The sequence below is a fragment of the Rutilus rutilus genome, assembly GCF_951802725.1.
Source record: "Rutilus rutilus genome assembly, chromosome: 7".
Taxonomy (NCBI): Eukaryota; Metazoa; Chordata; class Actinopteri; order Cypriniformes; family Leuciscidae; genus Rutilus; species Rutilus rutilus.
Genome location: NC_140221.1, coordinates 30206434 through 30224494, shown reverse-complemented (window position 1 = coordinate 30224494; position 18061 = coordinate 30206434). Strand labels below are relative to the sequence as shown.

Below are 18061 nucleotides of genomic sequence, written 5' to 3'. Positions count from 1 at the left end.
AGATAGCTTTTTCCAGGTATTATATATACTTTTTAGATCTCTGGATCATCTGTAGAGGCTTAATTGTGCTAACTGGAAGGCTAGTTCACAGAATATTGCAATAGTCAACATCAGTACAGGGTGGAAACTTTATAGCAGAAATGTTTGAGCGAATGCATTCAGTAAACCTGAGAATTAAAATTTATGAAACCTTTTGAACTTTTATGGAACCTTTAAAAGTTCACATTTGGATTCAAAACACTCCTGATACTCAACACTTGTGATGCGAATAATAATGTTTAATGTAATCATACAGATTAGATATTAGTGTTGTAATAGTGTATCTTGTTAAAAAAAAAAAAACACAGGCTAATTATTTGCTGAAATAAACAGGTTTATTCAGTTACAATATACATTCATATTAAATGACTTCAGTAAATGCTCCTTTCAAGTGCTAAAGATTCATTCTTCTTTGGCCTGGGAAAGAAGGAAGAGGCAAACATTAGTCTTATTGACAAAAATGTTCTTCACTTTACATAATGAAGAGAATACAGATGTGCAAATGTCAAATAGGATATTTAACATCAGCAAAATGCAATTATTATAGTTCCATTACTTCTTCTAAGAGGTAGTTCATGTATTTGGATAAACAAGTTGAATCAATAATGCAAAAAAACTCATCTACATAGTCTAACCTTTCCAGAATCACGGCTCTTAACTCTGAGCTTGTTGACCTGAGACTCAGAAATGTCAGCACGCTCCTCAGCCTCCTCAAGCTCATGCTGCACCTTCCTCAACTTGGACAGGTGAACATTGCCTTGCTCCTCCTAAAGTTTTTTTTTTTTTAAAACATGGTTCATGTATCACGTTTCATCAAATTAGAATTCCAATATAAATAATTACAGTGTCAAAATGTTCTATTAGATTTACATACCGCCTCTTCAGCCTGCCTCTTGTAGACTTTGACCTTCAGCTGCAGTTTGTCAACCAAATCCTGGAGTCTGGTGATGTTCTTCTTGTCCTCTTCAGTCTTAAAAAAAAAAAACATGTTTACAAAATTAAGCATTGATCCTTTACTAAAGATAGGCATTGTCAGTACATACACTATTATACAGACTCTTTTGTCTGAACAAACGTGAGGAATATGGTCATACCTGATAAGTGAGCTCTTTCACTCTCCTCTCATATTTGCGGACACCTTTAACCGCATCAGCTCCACGTCTCTGCTCAGCTTCAACTTCAGCCTCAAGCTCACGGACCTAAAGAACATATTATTTTATTCAAACCAATCCTTATATAACATACTTCACCTTCCCCATATCATAACAATAAAGAGGCTTACTCTGGACTCCAACTTCTGGAGTTGTTTCTTTCCTCCTTTCATGGCCAGATTCTCAGCCTCATCCAGACGGTGCTGCAGGTCCTTCACTGTGACCTCCAGATTCTTCTTCATCCTCTCAAGGTGAGAACTGGTGTCCTGCTCCTTCTTCAGCTCTTCTGCCATCATTGCAGCCTTTTGCATTAATACAGAAAGTCATTAGATCCACATTTCTTACGTAAAATGTATGTAAGCGTCTTATGAAACATTTGGCAGCTACTCTTTCTCACATCAGTGATGGCCTTCTTGGCCTTTTCCTCTGCATTTCTGGCTTCCTGTACAGTGTCATCAACTTCACTCTGGACCTGAACAAGGTCAGCCTCAAGCTTCTTCTTGGTGTTCAGGAGACTTGTGTTCTACAAAATGGAAAGCAACAATTTGAACATTTTGAAAGATGCTCTCAATTCCCTTAATTTCAGGGAAACAATATGCCCTTACCTGAGAGTGCAGCAGCCCAACACGCTCACTGATATCCACCAGCTCTTGTTCAGCCACTTTGCGGCCTCTCTCTGTCTGCTCCAGAGCAGCTCTCAGCTCCTCAATCTCAGACTGCATCAGAGTGTTTCTGCGCTCCACCATGGCCACCTGCTCCTTCATGTCTTCCTGTCCTCTCTGGGCATCATCAAGGTGAAGTTGGGCATCCTGAACATAACAATAGCTGTAGAATGAGCTTTCGATGTGATTTCTGCTAGGCTGTACTTACCATATGTTAGATAATTAAAAAGAAATATGAATACATCCCAAAGTCAGAAAGAAGAATTCCTATGCATACCTTGAGTTGTCCCTGAACATTCCTGAGCTGTTTCTGGGCCTCAGCAGCCTGGCGATTGGCGTGACTCAGCTGAATCTCCATCTCATTAAGGTCTCCCTCCATCTTCTTCTTGATTCTCAGGGCATCATTCCTGCTCCTGACTTCAGAGTCCAGAGTGCCCTGCATGGATTCAATGACTCTCTGGCTGTTCCTCTTGATCTGCTCCATCTCCTCATCCTTCTCTGCAAGCTTCCTATCAATCTCTCCCTTGATCTGGTTTAGCTCAAGCTGGACTCGAAGAATCTTGGACTCCTCATGCTCCAGTGTACCCTATGAAAAATAAAACATTTAAATATAAGAATGAAAATACACAGTGTATTGATGAATACAACACTGTATGATGGTTCTAGCAAGAATTCCATATTGATCTCCAGATACTCACTTCAGCCTCTTCCAGGGCCGTCTGAATCTCTGCCTTCTCAGTCTCCACTGTCTTCTTGGCCTTTTCCAGCTCATGGATGCTCTTACCAGTCTCACCTATCTGCTCTGTCAGATCTGAAATCTCCTCTATAGAGAGAAAAACATAATATGTATCATAATGCACATTCATTAATCAAATGTGCTTACTTTTTAATGCTCACTGAGAATTAGAACATTTCAAGGGATAGTTCACCCAAAAATGAAAATGTTATCATTAATTAATTACTCACCCTCATGTTATTACAAACCCGTAAAACTTTCGTTCATCTTAGGAACACAAATGAAGATCTTTTTGATGAAATTTGAAAGCTTTCTGTCCCTCCATAGACAGCTACATAATTGATTATTTGACGCTTCAAAAAGGTTATAAAGAGATCATAAAACTAATCCATATGAACTGAGCTCTCAGATTTCATAAAAAAGATCTTAATTTGTGTTCCGAATATGAACAAAAGTCTCATGAGTTTGGAACGACATGAGGGTCAGTAATTAGTAAAAGAATTTGCAAAAAGAATTTGGGTGAACAATCCCTTTAAGTTCTTTTTCTAATTTAACGGCTTCATTCTTACGCTGCAGATTCTTGTTCTCTCTCTTGAGTGTCTCCAGCTGATCCAGGCTCTCCTCATAGGAGTTCTTCATCTTGAACAGTTCAGTGCTGAGTGAACGAGCCTCTTTCTGGGCACCTTCCAGCTCAGCCTGACCTTCCTCATATTTCTGCTTCCATTCAGCCAGGACCTTTGATGGAGATATTTCAGGATCAGGTTAATTTAATTTGTATTATGCTGAACAAGCCCAGACTACTTTTAGAAGTTAATATCATATCACAGAAAGACTTTTTTTACCTTGTCAAAGTTCCTCTGTTTCTTGTCAAGGTTAGCAGCCAAACCATTGGCTCTCTCCACATCAATCATGAGGTCCTCCACCTCACCCTGGAGTCTCTGTTTGGTCTTCTCCAGAGATGCACATTTGGAGTTTACAGCCTCAATTTGTTCTTCTGCCTCTTGCAGACGCTGAGCCAGCTTCTTCCTGTTAAGTAATACATATTATTTTGAATTCTAGTCTATAAAATAGCTGTGAAAATTAAAAATTGTATACAATAATATACATACTTGGACTCTTCGAGCTCCTCAGTGCGCTGGATGGCATCAGTTTCATATTTGGTTCTCCACTGAGCAACCTCACTGTTGGCCTTTGACATTCCCCGCTGCAGCTCAGCCTTTGCCTCCTGCTCTTCCTCAAACTGCTCACGGAGCAGGTCACAGTCATGACGGGCTGATTGCACAGCATGGGCCAGTGCGTTCTTAGCCTAAGGGACAAAGTCGCATAATATTATTGTATTATTGTCTCTACAGTAAAGTAATTCATGAATTGATTATGCTGTATTACCTTAACCTCCTCTTCAATAAGCCTCTTAAGCTCCTCAATTTGCTGAGTGAAAGCTTGTTTGCCTCTCGTGAGCTGAGAAACAAGAGCCTCCTTCTCCTCCAGCTGACGGCCAAACTCACCTGTATAGATTTAGATTCACTGTGTCAGATTGTGCTGTCTCTATCAGTTACTATCAAAACAAACCCCTTGAAAGCAAAATGTAAATAAGTGTGTTTTCTTCTGATAAGACTGTCAGAAATTCAGTGCTATATATATAATCTTAATACACCACACTCAGTTACTGTTGGAATACTATTAATTTATTCATGATTTTCATTAGTTACCATTTTCAGTTTGAAGTCTTGCTCTTTGAGCACTGAGGTCATTTAACTGGCGAATGTTCTCATCATTCTTGGATTTTATTTCACTAAGTTGGTCCTCAAGTGTGCGGCACATCTTCTCAAGATTAGCCTGCAAATACAAAAGTCATTAGATAATTGAAAAACTTCAACATGTTATGTATTCTTTAAACATAAAATTTCCTACTTTTCCTTTGGCAACAGCTTCCATGTTGCTGGAAAGATCGTCAATCTCCATTTTGAATTCGCTCTTCTCTTTCTCAAGCTTCTGCTTGACACGCTGCAGGTTGTCGATTTGCTCTCCCAGCTCGGCCACACTGTCTGCCTGCTTCTTGCGGAGGGCACCAGCAGTAGCTTCATGCTGGAGGGTGGACTCTTCAAGATCACGACGCAGCTTCTGGAATTCAGCTTCACGCTTCTTATTCATCTCGATCTGAGCAGCAGTGGCTCCTCCAGCCTCCTCAAGCCTCTCACTGATCTCCTCAAGTTCCCTGGAGAGATCAGCTCTCTGCTTCTCAACCTTGGCACGAGCAGCGCGCTCAGCCTCGATCTCTTCCTCCAGTTCCTCAATGCGGGCCTATGGTGGTAAGTAGTTAATTCGATTTTTGCTTATCTGTATTTGATCATAATGATGTAATGTTTGAAAAATCTCAAAATACCTGAAGCTCCTTGATTTTCTTCTGGAGTTGAGCACCTAGAGATTGTTCATCTTCAATCTTGCTGAGCAGCTGACTTGTTTCAAAGTCTTTCCTGTTCAACAATAAGTAGTTGTAAAAAAATAAAATAAATAAAAACATAATAAATTCTCAAAGTTTTCAAAGATTTCCTGCTTTAATTACTTTTTTATTTTCTCCTCAGATTGCTGCTTGTCATTCTCCAGGTCCATGATGGACTCTTGGGATAATTTCAGGTCTCCTTCAAGCTTTCTCTTGGTTCTCTCCAGGTCCATGCGGAGCTTCTTCTCTTGTTCAAGGGAACCCTCAAGCTACAGGACAATGATATATAAAATATGTTTACAGCAGAAAACAGTTGATTTGATGAATTAATATAATTAATTTACATAATCAACTCACATCATCAACTTGCTGCTCAAGCTTTGTCTTGGATTTGGTCAGGGTGTTGACTTTGTCCTCCTCGGCCTGAAGATCATCCAGTGTCTGCTGATGTGCCTCTTGGAGGGCTTTCTTCTCCTTCGTAACCTTAGCAATGCTCTCATCCTGAGCTGCCATTTCCTCAGTCAAGTTCTTGACCTGTAGGATTTTTTGTTCCAAATAAGCTTAAATATTACAATTCATATTCTATATCAATATATAAAACAGATTAAATCTAATCTTAAACCAACTCAATCTCTAACCTTATTCTCAGTGGCATGTTTCTCCTTCTCCACTTTAGCCAAGGTGAGCTCCAAGTCATCAATGTCTTTCTTCAGCTCAGAGCACTCATCCTCCAGTTTCCTCTTCTTGGCTGTCAGTTCCGCATTGATTTCTTCCTCATCCTCCAGTCTCTCAGTTGTCTCTTTGAGTTTAGCTTCAAGCTGGATTTTGCTTTTAATCAGACCCTCACACCTCTCCTCAGCATCTGAGAGATTCTCAGAGTCCTGTTTGTAAAATAGATTGCTATTTCATTGGAAACAACCTTGCTCATTTTTAATGTAGCCAAAATTCAGTTAATTATAAAATATACTCACAGATGCAACTTGCAGCTGCAGATCATTTTTCTCTTGCAACAGTGCTACCATCTTCTCTTCAAGCTCCTTCTTTTTGGCTTCAGCCTTAGCCAAAGCCTCTTTGCATTTTGCATAGTCCTCTTTCATGTTTGCCAGCTCCTTCTCAGTCTCTGCACTCTGAAGCAGAGGCTTAATCTTGTAATAAACCTTCATCCATGGCCAGTGTTTGACATTCATGAATGAACGGATGTTGTATTGGATGGTGTAAATCGACTCCCTGTGAATAATTCATAATTAAATGGCATAATCATCATTAAGTTTGCACAGTTATCATTAATGTCATCTTTACTCATGACAATAATCACCTCCTCTCCATCATTTTCACATACTCCCTCCTCATCAGGTAACCACGGCAGAGAGCCTGAGTCATTGTGACCAGAGCAGCCAGTTTCTCATCACGCATCTCCTCAAGAACACCCAAAAGACCAGCTTTGAAGAACACCTGAATTTATATAAAACAGTAAATCTAAATATATTGATTTAAACTGTATAAGCTAAATGACCATGATCACTGAATCTTTGGAATTTGTAAAGCTAAATGGTGAACCTTTGTATGTCCAAATCTGTAGTCGTCATGATTAATGTCGATGGATCCCAGGAGTTTCTCACTGGCCTTCTTGTTATCCATAAACTGTCCATCTGGGATAACACTGGCATTCAGCACCTTGTATCTGTGGAAAATGTATCAAAATACTTCATATATTTTAATTAGGAGCCTCCTAGGAAATGTTGTTTTCATGTGGTCCCATTTACCTCTGCTTAAAGTCACCATATTGGATTCTGCTGGGGAAGCCCTTTGTGCAGATTCTGATGCCCTCCAGAACACCGTTACACCTCAGCTGGTGGATAACCAGGAAGTTCTCCATGAGACCTAAAACGAACAGTTTACACCATGAACTTGGTAAATTAACTTCATCATATACTGAGAACCAAAATATCTGTACATTTTTTATATATATATATATATATATATATATATATATATATATATATATATATATATATACTTTACCTGGAGTCTTGGACTCATTAGGAATCAGGCAACGCACAAAGTGAGGGTGAGTGCTCCTCAAGTTGGTCATGAGTTTGCCCAAGTTCTCCTGTGGAGAATAGAAAAAGGTTGGCATGCTTTGTATTTCTTTTTTTTCTTTTTTTCTAAAATAAAGCAATATTGCTGTGATGTCATCTCTATACATACCCTGAACTGGGAGGACACAGTCTGCATGGAGCCACCCTTCTTCTTGCCTCCCTTTTTAGTAGTATCTATTGAGGTAAAAATACAAAGGAAACTAGAAGTTGCAAAATAAATGCAAAAACAAGAAAGTTCAAAACTGAATCAAAGTTTTGTTAAATAGATTTTTTCTTTACCCTCAACAACAGGTGGGTAGAGAGCAGCCAGCAGTTTGACAGAAGACTTCTGGTACAGCTGCAGAACAGAATCATTCAGTGGATCCTTGTTCTTGTCCAACCAGCCAGTGATATTGTAGTCCACAGTTCCAGCGTAGTGAACCAGGGAGAAGTGGGCTTCAGCCTTGCCTTTGGCAGGCTTTGGTTTCTCGAAAGCTTTGTTCTTGCCAAGATGCTGATCATATAGCTTGTTCTTGAAGGAAGTGTCTGAAGCCTTGGGGAACATGCACTCCTCTTCAAGGATGGAGAAGATACCCATGGGCTGTTTATAAAAGAATGTTGTTTATTATCAAAAATAGGAGATTTTGAGAATAGGATCAATGGAAATTAATAAATTCATAAACCATTGATAACCTTCTCAATGAGCTCAATGCAAGAAGCCAAGTCCATGCCGAAGTCAATGAACTCCCAAACAATGCCCTCCTTCTTATACTCCTCTTGCTCCAACACAAACATGGTGTGGTTGAAAAACTGTTGCAGTTTCTCATTGGTGAAGTTGATGCACAGCTGCTCCATGCTGTTGTACTGGAGGACCAAAAAAAAAAAAATGACAGAAACATTTACTACCTTCTGAATATCATTCATTTTGACATAAAAAGAGATAAAAGAATCATTCTTACATCAAAGATCTCAAAGCCAGCAATATCCAGTACGCCAATGTAGAAATTTCTTTGTTGTTTTGTGTCCAACATCTGGTTGATACGAATGACCATCCACAAGAACATCCTCTCATAGATAGATTTGGCCAAGGCGCTAACAGAGTTGTACACCTGTAAGTAGAATGGATATTTTATTCTGCTTCTGCAATAATTAACCAGAATTTTAGGTTAAACACATATGTATTAATGTTACTATACCTGTGGTACGGTCTGGCCTTTGGTCACATACTCATTTCCGACCTTGACTCTAGGGTAGCACAAACCCTTCAGCATATCAGCAGAGTTCAAACCCAGAAGGTAGGCGATTTTGTCAGCCTCTGTTAAATACATTTTTAAATAAATTATCTTTGCTCTATAGAGTCTTTTATGTAAAATTATAATAAATCAGGCACTAGGTACTTTCCCTTTCATTTTTAGATTTATTGATATGCATGCAACTTCTAGTTTATATTTGCACTAAACATTTTATACACAGTTTCTGTTGTCAGGAAAGTCGGTGCAATGGTACTATTTCAAAGCCCAGGACAACACAAGTCTCACCCTCTGTGCCATCAGGCTCAGCCTGCTCCTCACGCTGCTTCTGCTTGAACTTCATGTTACCATGATGAAGCACCGCTCCAGTGAACTTGTAGATGCACATTTTCTCCTCACTTGAGAAACCAAGAATGTCAATAGCATCCTGTAAATTACAGAGAATAATAAAATATATAATTTGCCATATTTAAATAGAATATGTCAATATTCAAATAGCAATGACTCACATCAGTAGCATCCAGCTCAACTTTATCATCAATGCTGGCCACTGTGATCTGACCCTGACTGCACATGGGGAAGTCATAGGGGTTGGTGGTGATGAGCGACATTTCTGTAAAATACACAGCATTTATGAAAGAGCATCTTACAATATTATTTGAAACATTGAATTAATGAAATATGTGCACCTACCAATAATCTCAGGCTTATGGTTGGTCATCATCTGGAAGAAGATGTGGTAGCCTCTCTCATCTGGAAGCTGGAATGACACTCTAGACTTCTCCAGCAGATCTGTTGAGAGAATGTACTTGAGTCACAAGCATCTGAAGAGTGACAGACAAAGACAACTGTTCAGGATGGATCAATAAAATCATGTCCACCTACATGTCTCAATGTCAGCACTAGCCAGTTTTCCAGTGGCGCCGAAATGAATTCTGATGAATTTACCCTGTTTAAATCATAATAGTATAATACATAAATAAGTATTATAATCTCTTTATAGAAAACTATGTACAGTAAAATTGAACTGACCATCTGTACTGTAAATAAACAGTGGTTAACTTACAAAACGAGAGGAGTTGTCATTTCTCACAGTCTTAGCATTACCATAAGCCTCAAGCAGAGGGTTGGCAGCAATGATCTGGTCCTCAAGAGAGCCCTGTGATGTTTGAAGGGTTTTCATTTATTTTCAATTGTTTTTCTATTTCATGACTAAACACAATTTATAGGCATTTCACAAATTCACATATCGTATAGTTTGTGAGATGAGTGTAAATCATCTTTTAAAATATTATATATGACAGTTTTGTATCTCATACCTTTATTTTACTGGACTCTTTCTTGACACCTGACACTGCAACTGTGGCAAAGTACTGGATGACACGTTTCGTGTTCACAGTCTTTCCAGCACCAGATTCTCCACTGGTTTATAAGAGATTAGAAGATAGACGTTTGAAAGACATGTAGACTTTTCAAAGTATATTCAATCTTTGTCCAATCTTAAATTCTATTTTGTAAATATCTCCATAAATTTTCCATCTATGTTATACTTTTCATTTTTGTCATGGTCTGAAATTAAATGAAAATACTTACGTAATCAGGACAGACTGGTTTTCTCTATCTGTTGATTGAAATTTGTAAAATATCCGGTAAATATTTATTATATTAACAGCAACATCTACTTCATCTTAATTAATTCTGTAGAATTTAATTCCATAATGTCTTACCACACTGCATGAATTGATATGCGTTGTCAGAGACAGAGAAGATGTGGGGTGGGGCCTCCATACGCTTTTTGCCTCTGTAGGCAGACACCACTTCTGCATCATACACTGGGAGCCACTTGTAGGGGTTCACAGTTGCGCAGAAGAGTCCAGAGTAGGTCTGAAATGAGCAGAGACATGGTCAGAGTCCAACAACACAGAAAATAATAACTTAATGCTTTTTATGTCGTTTCTGAACTTACGTAGATCATCCATGCAGCATAACGCTCTTTGAGGTTATACAGCACAGAGGCTTCATTGAGATGGGTCATCATGGCCATGTCCTCAATCTTGTCATACTTGGGAGGATTCATTGGGTAGACATCTTCTTCCTTAGCAACTCTCTCCTATAAATTTGATAAATTAGATATTAGATTATAAAAGAAAACAATGTAATAAGTAATTTAATGAGCATCTAACATGAAGTGGAAATTCAAATTTACCTCCTTAGTGTCAAGCAAAACAACTGTGACTTTGCCACCTTCTTTGCTCTTGATTGTTCCCTTAAGGTACAACTCTTTGGGATCAGTCACATAGCAGGCAGTCTTGGCATCAAACGGTTTGGCCTGAGCCTCCATTCTCTCCCTCTCAGGCTTACGAAGATAAATGGCAGCTTTGCCATAAATCTCCATCTCCGCGTCTGTACTCATGGTGGCGGCTTACTAAAGAGAGAAAATACCAACTACAAATTTCATAAATATTCAACAAAGGCAAGACACAAAATATAAAACACATGAATTGTGTTAGGAAAGAGGCATATTCCTAAGTGTAGGCTTACACATGAATACAGACACATAAAACAATACTAGATAAACATTTAAATAGCAAGCAAGAAGCAGGTAAGGGGCCCATTAATGGCAAAAAATGTCAATTGAATATGTCTTTCTGGTGAAAAAATTGAAATGCTGGTGTCAGGGGTTGGCACATAAAGTACAATATGAATTGTGGCATATATGAAGTTTCAGGACAATACAGAGATTTTCACTGCCGACTATGAGTCTCACTTGTGGTCTCTATGCCTGAGTGCATCCTCCTGCTACGAGTATGTATGAAACAGACAAATATTTCCTGACAAATATTAAGAAATTTCAGTCACAGATTTGGTTTCATTATATTAACTTTTCTAATGATTTATATTTATGCAAATCTCATGATGGATTATGATAGCAACACTGCATCCCAAGTTTGAATTTAATCAGACCATCAGTTCTGTAGTTTGAACCAATTTCATGTTTTGCTCTATTATAGCATCATCAATTGGCCCTTTCCCACTTCTTTTTCTGTTTCCTCAGACTGAGTCTGCACATAAATGTGTCAAATGTCCTCTGCATTTGGGCCAAATTTGAATAACTTTCCCACAAGGGGTTCTATGGGCTCTCATAAGCCGCTTTCCGACCAAGTAGTTCTAGGAACTGTCCACTTCTAAACAGTTCTAAGAACTACTCTCCCCCAAACTCGGTTTTGCTGTTTGCGTTCGCACTGGCCAAGTGGCCATAGGAACTGGTAGGAGGGGTAAGGGAGTGACGCAAGCACGGTGACTTTTATTTTGACGGCGCGACCCACCTTTATTTTGGCGGCGCTGAGAACGCCAGAGCAAACAATGCTCGCATTCTCTGTGTTTATTAGTTAGCGATCTGTCTAACAGTACTGTTTAATATCTTATTAGATAGAACTGATATAGAAAGTAGACAGTATATGAAAAAAAGTTATTAGCCTATGCCGTGTGGTTGATGTCCAGTGTTGCTAGCTGGGCAGATAAACATAATCATGTTTGGCTTGGTCCCCTCAAAGTTGCGTTGGATTTTCTCTTCAGCATAAAGGTTTAGAGACCCATCTATCACTGTTTTCCATGTTTGTATAGTTAGTTTATGGAGTAAATATATAGGCTATAATCTGTGTGTTTACATTCTAGCTGTTTTAAAAATGGCGGGTGCTGGTGTTCCGCGTGCGTTCGGTCAATCAGCGTACACTAACGTCACGGATAGTTCCTATAGTGCTGGTTTAGACCCTACTCTGAAGTAGGACCCAAATTAGTTCCTACAAATGGAGTTCCTAGAACTAAAATCGTTCCTAGTTCCTGCGGTGCGAACACGCCGACATCCGGGTACTTTAGCCAATAGTTCTAGGAACTGTGAAAAGGTTCCTCCGGTCGGAAAGCGGCTATAGACTCAAAAGGGGTAGAAGAAAAACAGAATACAATACAACTCAATAAAAGCGAATACAATAGGTGGTATATTTGGCACCAAAATCAAGGGTCAATGGGACCCCTTCCTTAAATTCATCTTACTAATACATTTTAAACACATTTCTTTGTAAATAAATTACATAGGTTTTTAAAAACAGCGTGCTTCACCAGTTTTCGTATATAATACAGACTATAACGACAGTTTTCATCTACCCTAATCCACACATTGAATCATAAACTCACTTGCCTTTTGTCCTTGAGACCAGATGAAATGTTCACTTTTTTAAGTTTCAATTTTTTTTTTTTTTTTTTATTACAATGTATTAATATAAATAAAAAACACAATTACTTTAAGTACAGACACATAAATGATGGTTAAATTCCTTTCAGTCACAGTCAGCACAGGCTCTTACCACTTGATGGAACTTCTGAGGTCTCGTCTCTTCTCTTCTCTTCTCTGCATCTCTTCTAGTCTACCCTCTTGGCTTTTATAGAAGTTGATAATGCACACCAAGCAGAATCTATTCATGGGCAACCTCATATATTTTGATATGAGCTTTCTTGACCCATTTTATAAGAAATGTATGGACAGACTGACAGACATCCTACCTGATGAAATCAGTTATAAGTCAAACCTTTATCCTAAACTTCCATTTCAAAGTTATTGTGTATTATAATTATATATTTTTAGTCTATTAATATCTTACTTTGACATATGACACACACTGAAGTAAAGAAATCCTATTTTGGAAAGAGGGTAGACATACATTCAAGCTCCCTCTCCCCCTCCCAGTCTGTCACGGTTCACAGGTTCGCCTGTTCATTCTGTGTGTACTGCTCTGATTGCCTATCAGCGTCAGCTGTGCTGACAAGCAATCAGATCAGACGCAGGTGTCAGCAGTTAGGTCCTTGGCAGCGCAGGGGACTGCAGTGGGCTGTAATCAGATCCTAGTAGACGGGGACCGCTGAAGGAAACAGCAGTGAACGTCAGCCCAGGCAATAATCCAGAACTCAGGCAACAGAGAGCAGGAAACAGTCCGTAAAAACAGGAGAACTGGATGGACAAAACTGCACAGACCGCAAGACACCAGAGAACCAGTAACAACAATCTGACAATGAACCTGACAAACACAAGGCTACATATAGGACCCATAAACGAGACACACCTGCGGCTGATCTGATTGCTCGTCAGCACAGCTGACGCTGATAGGCAATCAGACCAGAGCAGTACACACAGAATGAACAGGCGAACTTGCGAACCGTGACACAGACCTTCAGACTGTTCTGACTCGGGTTGCTATATCTTTTCTATTGGACTTTCGGTTTTCCTAAAATTATGATCAAAACTTAGACTTACATTGATGGAATGTTCAAATGAGCCAAGGCTGTTTAAACTCCAACTGACAAAAATTCTAATTTAAACACCCAGAAACCCACTAGACTTAATTAAAAGTGCCAAGGGTCAAAGGGTGACTACAACCATCCTCTCACTGGCAACACTCTTTGCAATCCTCTGTGACTTCTAATAGGGGTTATGCGCAACATACTTCCGGGTTCCACAAAACGGGTATAACTACTTCCGGTCGTCAGCTACTGAGGTAAACACAGCGTAGGAATGGCGACCTTTTATAGCCGGTGTTTACAGGAGCTACCCATTCTATCCATTTCAGATGTACATCGTATTGCCATGCCAAACGGACTTCCAGAGCCCCGAGTACTCCGTTAGATAAAGGATTTAAGTTTTTACGCCTCCTCGTTTATTCATGATTATGAAGGTATGTAAGTTAGTATATGTAGCTTTTGCTAATGGCACCCGATGTAGAGTTAGCTAACTATCAGTAAGTTAGTTTAGACTTGTATGCTATCATAGTAGTTTAACCTTTTATATTTGCTTGCAGACGATTAAAACAATCAAATGAAGACTGCATTTTATTTTTTTTATAAAAAAATTTTTTCTGATACTTAAGCATTCGTGACATTTGAATTAAAACAGAAATAAGAATTGTATTCTAAAAAAAGCGCAAAATAAGTTACCTCAGAGATCATCTACCGCTGCAGATGCGTACGGTAATGCAAACCGGAAATGTTTATACCGGTTTTCCGGTTCGAACGTTGGGCGTTCCGCATAACCCCTATTACATAGCTGTAGCATGAAACTCTGAATGGTGCAGGCTGATAGGTCTTTAACCCTTCAAGGTCTAAGGGGTTTTAAGTCCGCCTGGCTCTATGTTGATATTTCGGCTTCTGGAAGGGCCAATTTTCATAGCAGAGTGAAGAGAGTCATATTTCTGAATTCTATAGACTCTCAGCTACAAGGTGGATGCATTGACAATACACTTCTTGAGACACTTGTATGGGTTCTGATGTGATATATCACCAAGAAACACAAAAACGGAAGTTCACTTTTTTTATTATTATTATATAAAAAGAGTAAACCATAATGAATAAGGGATTTTACATCAAATATTGATTCATCAAAGGGTTTAGAACACCTGTAAAAAAAAATTGGGTGAAAAAATAAAAATAAAATAATAATAACTATTTATATTTCTGTGACTGTAGTCACCATATGTTTTTTTGGGAAAAACAGAATATTGCACTGTGCACTGTATTTGCACATCAGTCTTTCAACATTATTCTTACATGTTGTGCCACACGTGAAAGCAGTTACGCTCTGGCTGTAGGCAGAGTGGCACATCACACTCATTACATTTCCATGAAGTGTCCTTTCTTGGGACCCCATCTGCCTTACATTTCTCACACCTCAGCCTTGCAATTGGTTTTGAGATTGGCACAGGTGTATGTCCAGTTCTCCTCTGTACAGGCACGGCCCCAACTGTGACACCACACAGCTCAGCCACAAGCTGCTCCACGTAGGCCCTGTGGGTGATGAGCTGGGTGGCTGGTGTGTTCCTCAGCTTTTGTATTTCTCTGTACATTATAAAGCCATTGGTCACAGCAATGTCAATAAAATGAAAGAACGTGGTTCTGTACCATCTTCTGGCTGTGTGATGAACTGAGTAGTACTGCATCAGCTGGTCTGATAAGTCCACTCCCCCCATGTACATGTTGTAATCCACAATAGGTTTTGGTACTTGTATGTTTGTTGTCTCCCAGGATCCATCCCTATTTTTCTGCTTCCTCTTGACAGTTTCCCCATCATAAGAAACATGGACACTGCTGCACATTGCCACCTCCCTGTTGTCCATCCACTTGGTGAAGACAAGGTTATCTTCTCTTATCCACCTGAGAGATCCTCTGGGGGATTTCTTGGTCAGTTTATTTATTTTTGTTTTTGGAGCCTCCTTCATCCCTTCACGTATGTTACCACAGGCTCCAAATTTGAGGGACAGCAGGTGCCTGAAGAGTTTTGGGCTGGTGTAGAAATTATCACAGTAGAGGTTATAACCACTGCCTAGGAAAGATGGCCTCATCAATTTCACCACAGAGTCAAATGAGAGCCCTAGCCCAGAGGCCAACCTGCTTTTACCTGTGTACAGTATATGTTGAAGTCACATATAGCCATTGCTGGAGTCTGCCAGCACAAACAGCTTTATCCCCCACTTGGTGGGTTTGGCTTTCATATACTGGGTCATCCCAGTCCTCTCATCAATGGAAATCTGCTTCCTGGGATGGTAGGCAGACTGACAGGCGCCCTTTATCTCAGTCATCAGTGGCTTCAAACGAAAGAGTGTGTCATACTCATCTGGCTGAGTCTGCTTCTTTCTGTCATTTACTACATTTTCCTCTGGGTCACTCATATGGATATTCCAAGATATGGTACGGTACCTATCCCGTGTCATGACTGAGTTTGGAAAATTCACAGAATTTTTTTTTTTTTCTCTTCCAATAGTCATTTACTGCTGGCAGCTTTAGAACTCCCATGTACAAAACTAATCCAATGAATTGGAAAATCTCTGCAGGGTTGATGGTGGTTCACTTGTACTTTTTCCCAGCAGCAATGTTTCTCTCTGCCAGCTTGTTTGTGTTGGAACACAATGCTCCTGATTGAATCAGCACTAAAAAAGTGCTTGAAAAGGCCGAGGGGGCTTTGCTCTACAGACGTGTACAATTGCACTCCAGGTTCCAGTCTGGAGCAAAACCTTTGTGGAATGGGGGTCACATCAGGATCCTTTTCTGTCTTCCATCCTTGTTCAGGCTGGTCTGGTGGTGCTGGACATCTGACAGGTGAAAGTGACTGGCCGCGTCCTACTGGGGAGCCAAACTGACTCTGTGACACAGAGGGCCTCCTTCCCCTACGATGCAACCTCAAGGTAGGGGTCGCAAACCGTCCTCTTGGTGGCTCTGTGGCAGTGCTGGAGGAGCCGGGTCGAGGAGGAGACCTGGATCTGTGGGCTGCAGGAGGAGCAGAAGCGGTATTGTGTAGAAGAGGGCGAGCGGTCGGGGTCCTTGGTTCAGCAGATGATGTACTCGGCTGCTCTGGGGTTTCGTGATTTAGTCTAAAACACACAGATTTTTTAATTAGTTTACATTCCCACATGTAAAAGTTGTACAGCCTTTATTACAATGTGGTAAATAAAGATTAGCTATTCATCATCATGTGTGAATTTTTTACATCAAGTAAAGAGTCATAGAACTTCTAACAACAAATTATTACTGGAGCCTTCATCATAGTATTATATGCACAGAGTAAATACAATGTCTAAACCAAACCCCCTCCCCATTTCAGCTTTATGTAATAGTACAGGCCTTAGATAAGGCCTACTGCACCAATATTTCTGAAAAGCTACAATAAAATTTCCCTAAAAAACATTACAATAAAATAGACAAGCAAAGTAAACGAAATAGCTTATTACTATGCAATAAATGAAGATGGACTACATGCAGCCAAAACTGCAATCTCATTTTAGCAATAGGCTACTGTACTACCGTTTATGTAGCAGACAAAGGCCGATGCATTTTCAAATCTACTTACTAATAGTAATGGCGCACATTATTTGATTACTGCACCGTTATTTCTGAAAAACTACAATAAAATAATTTTACTAAAAAAACGATACAATATATATTAGACAATATATTATCAGCAATATTGCCTTCATACTTACTCCTCAAATGGATCGATTCCGTCCATAATTTGATCGTCTTCATCTGAATCAAATCGATCTGGATCAGATCCGTCATCACTCTCATCGCTCTAAAAAAAAATCATTGCAGCAGCTTGCTCGGCAGTGGATCTTCATTTGGCCATGTTGATTTTCTGTAAAATCTGACCAGTACAAAAACGTCTATCTCCAAAGTAATCCAAATGTATTGTGTCCAAAGACAGTATATAAAAGGTTGTGTCTGGGAAGACACGCAAGATTTATTCCAAACCCCTCCCTTTTTTACGTTCCTAGGACACCTGACAACGTCCTTGTTTGTTTTATATTGGTCTGTGATTGGTTCACACACCAACAGCATTTTATATCATTTGATAGGGTAAAGAACCATTTCTCTGTTTTGCGGTAAAATGCTATAGATTTGCACTCAAATACGGAAGGCTTATCATTCGCGGAAGTCAACACAGTCTATTACGCAGACGAATGTCAGCTTTTTCATAGAAAAAAAACTAAGTTAATACCTTAATCCATTCCGAAGCTATTAATAGATATGTAAGGTGTGCTCACTTTGGCGCTCTAGAGTGTCAGTCGACTTTGAAGGGTTAACTTATTGGTAGCAATCATGTCGTTATCTAAATAGCACAGTTAGTGTTGCATCAGCGACCAATGAGCTTGCTGCTCAAACATTCAAATA

The 18061-nt window shown here is 39.5% G+C and overlaps 1 protein-coding gene across 2 annotated transcripts; it reads right to left on the bottom strand.

The window, feature by feature from the left end:
• Positions 1–259: 259 nt before the first annotated feature.
• On the bottom strand, positions 260–12770 carry LOC311294072 (myosin heavy chain, fast skeletal muscle-like). Of its 2 annotated transcripts, XM_084414732.1 has the most exons (40): positions 12718–12770; positions 10563–10781; positions 10323–10466; positions 10084–10240; positions 9950–9977; positions 9676–9778; positions 9423–9515; positions 9242–9305; positions 9050–9148; positions 8866–8969; positions 8645–8783; positions 8303–8421; positions 8066–8215; positions 7800–7970; positions 7407–7707; positions 7237–7301; positions 7051–7138; positions 6792–6909; positions 6586–6709; positions 6344–6480; positions 6000–6255; positions 5667–5909; positions 5386–5562; positions 5152–5297; positions 4972–5062; positions 4500–4889; positions 4298–4424; positions 3975–4093; positions 3698–3894; positions 3431–3614; positions 3158–3323; positions 2551–2675; positions 2130–2438; positions 1796–1999; positions 1588–1713; positions 1322–1492; positions 1134–1238; positions 914–1009; positions 675–806; positions 260–456 (listed from the first exon to the last, which is right to left on the bottom strand). In XM_084414732.1, the coding sequence occupies exons 2-40, from the start codon at positions 10767–10769 to the stop codon at positions 442–444; spliced, it is 5790 nt and encodes a 1929-aa protein (XP_084270858.1). In that variant the 5' UTR covers positions 10770–10781; positions 12718–12770; the 3' UTR covers positions 260–441. The 2 variants fall into 2 exon arrangements, with proteins under 2 accessions (XP_084270858.1, XP_084270857.1); XM_084414731.1 differs by lacking the exon at positions 260–456 and having other exon boundaries at positions 642–806.
• Positions 12771–18061: the final 5291 nt, after the last annotated feature.

Coding starts and splice junctions, on each gene's coding strand:
- LOC311294072 (XM_084414731.1), bottom strand. CDS start 10,769: ATGAGTACAGACGCGGAGATGGAGATTTATGGCAAAGCTGCCATTTAT. Junction 5,910..5,999: donor TGCAGCTGCAAGTTGCATCT/GTGAGTATATTT, acceptor TTTTACAAACAG/GACTCTGAGAATCTCTCAGA. Junction 5,063..5,151: donor TCTGAGGAGAAAATAAAAAA/GTAATTAAAGCA, acceptor ATTGTTGAACAG/GAAAGACTTTGAAACAAGTC.